The sequence below is a fragment of the Aethalodelphis obliquidens genome, unplaced genomic scaffold (genome assembly GCF_003676395.1).
Source record: "Aethalodelphis obliquidens isolate GAN/ISIS:26980383/991018 unplaced genomic scaffold, ASM367639v1 scaffold10, whole genome shotgun sequence".
Lineage (NCBI taxonomy): Eukaryota > Metazoa > Chordata > Mammalia > Artiodactyla > Delphinidae > Aethalodelphis > Aethalodelphis obliquidens.
Genome location: NW_020837954.1, coordinates 14,053,903 through 14,059,488, shown reverse-complemented (window position 1 = coordinate 14,059,488; position 5,586 = coordinate 14,053,903). Strand labels below are relative to the sequence as shown.

The following is a 5,586-nucleotide window of genomic DNA, read 5'->3' as shown; positions in this document are numbered from 1 at the left end:
GTCCAAAAGAGCCATATGGTTTCATTGGAAAAGGCCCAAATCATATCATATATGCCTGTAGCACATGCTAACTGAAAATGCAAATAAAATAGTATTTGCTTAGTGGTTCTCCTCTACTATTCCATGATTGAGCACTCAAGCATCTAAAAGAATTGTACAATTAAATATCCTATATGTATATTGTGGCATAACTATAAATAAACATTGACAAGGCTGTAAAAATCATTTGTAACACTTGTAAAACAAAACAGAACTAGAATGTTTGCCATTTTCCTTTCACAGAATCACAGAATTAAAACCTGTATATATATCAAGATGCCTTAGAAATCCACTAAGCAGCTGAATATGTGACACAAGAGGAAAAAAAATCTGGGAAATGAGATTTCGTGAAGGTCACAACGAGCACGCTTTGTGTTTTGCCTCTGCTATTATTACTAACCTTTCAGCCTTGGGAAAGTTACTTAACACTAAGCCTCAGTTTCCTCATCCACAAAAACAGGGTATTAATAACTCATCATATTGTTGTAGAAGTCCACTTTAAAATATTTAGATTATATGTTGGTAAAGCATTTAGCCCAGTGCCTGTCACACAATAAGCCCTAAATGAGTGGTAACTGTTACTGTTTTTATTAATATAAGGTGATAGGAACCAGAATTCACCTTTTCTAGTTTTTATGAAGTCATATCTTGGGAGTGCATTTTCTGCACAAAGTACTTGGGTTTCCTCAGTCTTGTTATGGCAGGAATGCTGAGAAACGGGTGGAGGTAGACAAAAGGGAGGAGGTGACACTGTAAAATGACATCTGGTCCACATGCTGGAGGTCAGATGGTTTCACAAAGCCACCTAAAGACTGTTAACCAGAAGCAAACAAACCTGCAAACACCGATACAGGTCCCTCTTCCCTGTGTGACTTGGATGTGTTTCTAACCTCATCTGTAAAAGGAGCCCATTGGATGAAAAGCGTTGGGTACCTGGCAGCTCTAAAATAACCAATATGTTCTTATTCTAGTTAGATTTCTATTTACGTACATAGTTTTTCGTTTTCTTTATTCATGGAGCACTAGCTCTGTTACACATAAGAGATAACAAAGGTAGCAGTTCCCTGCCCCCACCCAGACCACTGTTTGCAGTTCAGGGTTACCCAGAAGAGGCAGGAGTCGGGGTGGGGAGGGAGCTGTCAAAGATACCTGCTGTGCAGGTTACTCTGATAAATGATCCTTTAATTAGCTCCTAGAATGGTTTACAACAGCCTGTGTTAAAAATTAGTTATTCATTTGTCAACATTTCTGGAGGAAACCTGATAATCCGGTTACCAGGAATTCTACATCCTCTTAGAAACAATGTTTCTCAACTTCTTCCTTCCATAGCAAATAAATTACTAAATTTCTAAATGTTTTAAACAGATTTAACTTTCCAAGTTTCCAGGAGATTGAGGGAGTGTGCCCACACACAGCAGCAGGTACATGATGCAATCTTTTAAAGAATGCTTCATTGAGTATGGAAGTGGATAGAAACAAGGAGAGGGAAACAAGTGGACAGCAGAAAGGGAAGCAAGAGATTGGACAAAACACTAAGAAACTACTGACCTGCTCCCCAGTGAGGGATCCTGACTGAAAAAGAACCAAACCAACAAGGAGAGAGTGGAGGAGGGGTAAGATTAAAAAATATAAAAGAGGGCTTACACTGGTAGCATCTGCATCAGGACAAATAGAGAAAAAGGTTTGCTGCAGCCATCAGTTAGGCCTTCAAAACGCACAGATAATCCTGGTCACTGGTCCCTGAGCTGGAAACCATCACTCAAAATTCCCTGCTGCATCTGTGGTCTGACCACTGTAAAAAAAATACCTCCACAAACTATTGTAGTTAATGTTGAGATTTTGAAGCAAACAATATTGCTAGTGATCACTGCTTAAAAATTCTGCACACATTTATCAGTAGAAACATTTTCTCAAATGAAAATTATGTAATACATTTAAATTTACATGGCCTTTAAATGCTTATATAAAAGCATTGTAAAATTAAGTTGACATTGCAGAGGTTGTATAAGAAAATTTGGTAAGCACTAAAAATGAAAATAAATATTCTTTGAAATGGTTCTTTGGTTTCTCAAGTTTTATGTGTATTTCCACAGAATTATTTTTCCAAAATTGTAACAAAAATAATAAGAAAATACTTTACAAATGCTTTAAAGTGTTGTTTACTAAGATGGTCATCTTACCATTTGAAGTTCATTTAACTTGGTGTAACATAATGCTCTGTTATAAAATGCTATATAACTGTTTTTATCCATGTTGATAGCTGTAGTTAAATCTGTAATCGCTAGTTTGTAAGTCTGTAAAGCAAAAATAATTAAGTGAGAAGGGTTAATCATAATGGACTGAAATTTAGTTGTACAATAAATTCTTGATTCTATCAGAGTTTTGAGAATACTCATTTAACCATTCTGTGTATCATCCATGAAATTAAGACAATCAAGCTAATCTTTCACAGAATTAATTAAGTCCCTTGGTAGGAACTGCTATAGTTTCTCTCACCTGCAAATAAAATTCAATATATAAACAACTTAAATGATTATCTTATTTCCATTGTTGCTATATAGCAAGGAAAAAATTAAATTTCTTATGGATAAAAGAGAAGCAAGCCTTATTCATCCAGCAAACATTCACCAGAGCTTGCTTGCTTCTGTCACTCTCACCGTCATATCACATAATCGTCATGTTCTCTATCCATGTTCTCTTTTGCTTCTCTTTGATGCTTCTCTGATACCTTAGATCATCCATTTATATAGATAGTAATTTTCATGGAATTAACAGGTAATGCAAGGTCTTACCTTTGCTTTAAGGTATTATTTGCAAAATATTTCATATGAAATGGCTACAGAGAAAGTTCAAAAAAGAAACACAGGGAGAAAATAAGTATTCCTTGAAGCATCAGATATCGATAGTGTTGCTACACCCAGTAATTTCCATTTAGGAACCATAAACTCAAGTAATTATTTTGTTCTGTGTGTATAACTGTATTATTTAAAATAGTAAAATAATAAAAAATTTCAAACAATCCAAATGTCCAACAATAAAGTGGTTAAAAGTACACTATGGTGGAATATTATGCAGTCATTAAAAATGGTATCTTCAAAGATTAAATATAAGAAGCAGGGCACAAAACAGATTATGTAAGTAGCATAGTCACAATTTTGGAAAGTATATATTATATTTTATTAAGAAAAAAAGACAAAATTCAAATACATCAAAATGCTCTCAGGGGGCTTCCCTGGTGGCGCAGTGGTCAAGGGTCCGCCTGCTGATGCGCGGGACACGGGTTCGTGCCCCGGTCTGGAGGGAACCCACATGCCGCGGAGCGGCTGGGCCCGTGAGCCACGGCCGCTGGGCCTGCGCGTCCAGAGCCTGTGCTCTGCAACAGGAGAAGCCACAGCAGTGAGAGGCCCGTGTACCCCAAAAAAAAAAAAAAAAATGCTCTCAGGAATTACCATTTGATGGTGGGAAAACAGGTGACTTTAATCTTCTCCTTTATTCCTCTCTGTATTTTCCAAATTCTCTACAATAAATATTACTTTCCTAATAAAAATACATAATCAGTGCTATTTAAAATGCAAATGTCAAAAATAAATATCACCATTTTATGAAAAATTATTAATTGAAATCCTTTTGATGTACTGTCAAAGTGTAACACCTTCTATGTAGTTCTGCCTTCATACCATGGCAATTCTCTCTCACAGAGGATAAAAAGGAAGTGAGTTCCTCCTTGGCACCCGAGCAGCCACCCACTCTAAAATACCACCAGAGAACAAGGTAGGAAACTGCCTTACCTTGTTGTAGTATTTCAGAACTCCTCTGTAGAGGTAGGCACGCACACTCTGAGGATAAATTTGGATGGCCTCATTACAACTCAAGATTGCTTTGGAGTATCTGCCTTTCAAACCATAGTAGGCTACTCGACTTAAATATGCCTTTTCAGAGAAAGAGAGGAGGAAAGCAGGAACAGATATTTTAGTAAAAGCATCAGTTCTACCAAAATACATGGTAGCTGGAACAAATTTATGCCACCCAAAGATGGTATAAAATATAGACTTTTTGTCACTCTCTTTTATTAAGAAAATTTCAAACATACAGAATAATTGAAAGAATACTACAGTAAACACCCATATGCCTACCACCTGGATTCAATAATTATTAACATTTTTCAATTTTGTTGTATCTATTTTTTTCTGAACTATTTGAAAATAAGTTGTAGACATCATAAAACTTCACCCCAAGTCTTCCAGTATGCATCTCCCATGAAGAAGACATTCTCTTACATAACCACACTACCACTGTATATCTAAGAAAATTAATAGTATTTCCCTAAAATCATCTAATATTTCATCCATATTCAAATTTCATGTGCTTTTAAAATCAAGATCCAATGGAGTTTCACCTATTGGACTTTGTGTTGTCTCTAGTCTCTTAAGAGGTAGGAATCAATGTGACAGCAAAACAAGAAGTAAAATTAATAACATAGTATATAAAATAATTATTAATAGGTACATACCTATTTAATACCTATTAATTATTAATAGGTATTAAAATATTTATAATATTTGTATAACCACAATTCACGAAGCACTTTTACCTATATAATTTCCCTGTTGGAAATCATATTTTTAGTTCAAGGGGAAATACAGATATATGGATTATTAAAACTGCTGAAAAGTAAGTAAAACTAACTGTTGCTAACTAATAGCAATAACATTTAAAGATTTAATAGTTTTAGCAAATTTAACACACTTTCCAAACCACTGAAATTGTTCACTTAAATACCTGGTAATGTTTTGGATCAAGGGTAATTGCACGATTAAAATCCAGGATTGAACTGTCCTTGTGGAGTTTTACTTTACAAAGCCCACGTTGATAAAAGCCTTCTGCAAAATCAGGATCTGCTTTCACAGCTTTTGTAAAAGAATCAAAAGCCTAGAAGAGCAAATCGTGTAGTGAGTAGAATGTATTAATTTAAAATGTTAATACATTACAGTATATAACTATTGTTGAAAAGTTTTCATTTTAGTTTTTGGTCATTTTAAATATGTTTCTCCCAGCGAACCTTGTGGAGCAAAAAAAATTTATGAACAAGCTAGATTTATTATTATAATTTACAGGTTCCCTTACTCCCAGACTAATGTCTGCATAATCCATGTTGTTACAACACTTCCAGAGGTGTAACTTTAATCATTATTCTTCCTGTTGTGTTTCTTCAAAGAAATCACAATTAGTACATTTATCTTCCATGTGGGCCAGCAGATATATGGTTACAAAATTTCAAAGCAATGGAACTCCAAAATTTTTCCTAATATTGTAAAGCAAAGCTAGGTTTCCTCTGCTTGTCCAAAGCTAAAAACATGAAAAATATTTGTAATTAATCTTATATTTATTGTAATTTCTTACAATAAATGGAACAACTAATCAAGTGCAACTCTTTTTTAAAGTTATGAAGATGCAAGTTTCAGACACTGTCCACCCCTATGAATATAAGGACTGGAATGGGGTGTGTGTGTGTGTGTGTGTGTGTGTGTGTGTGTGTGTGTGTGTGTG

At 34.9% G+C, this 5,586-nt stretch overlaps 1 protein-coding gene across 1 annotated transcript in view; it reads right to left on the bottom strand.

Annotated features, from left to right (window-relative positions):
• Positions 1–5,586, bottom strand: part of TTC6 (tetratricopeptide repeat domain 6) — a 208,006-nt gene that overhangs the window by 24,543 nt on the left and 177,877 nt on the right. Inside the window, exons 23-25 of the mRNA XM_027111731.1 lie at positions 4,819–4,968; positions 3,828–3,968; positions 2,220–2,333 (exon numbers count right to left, since the gene is read on the bottom strand). Of these exons, the coding sequence (XP_026967532.1) occupies positions 2,220–2,333; positions 3,828–3,968; positions 4,819–4,968 (405 nt within the window). The remainder of the gene's footprint in view (positions 1–2,219; positions 2,334–3,827; positions 3,969–4,818; positions 4,969–5,586) is intronic.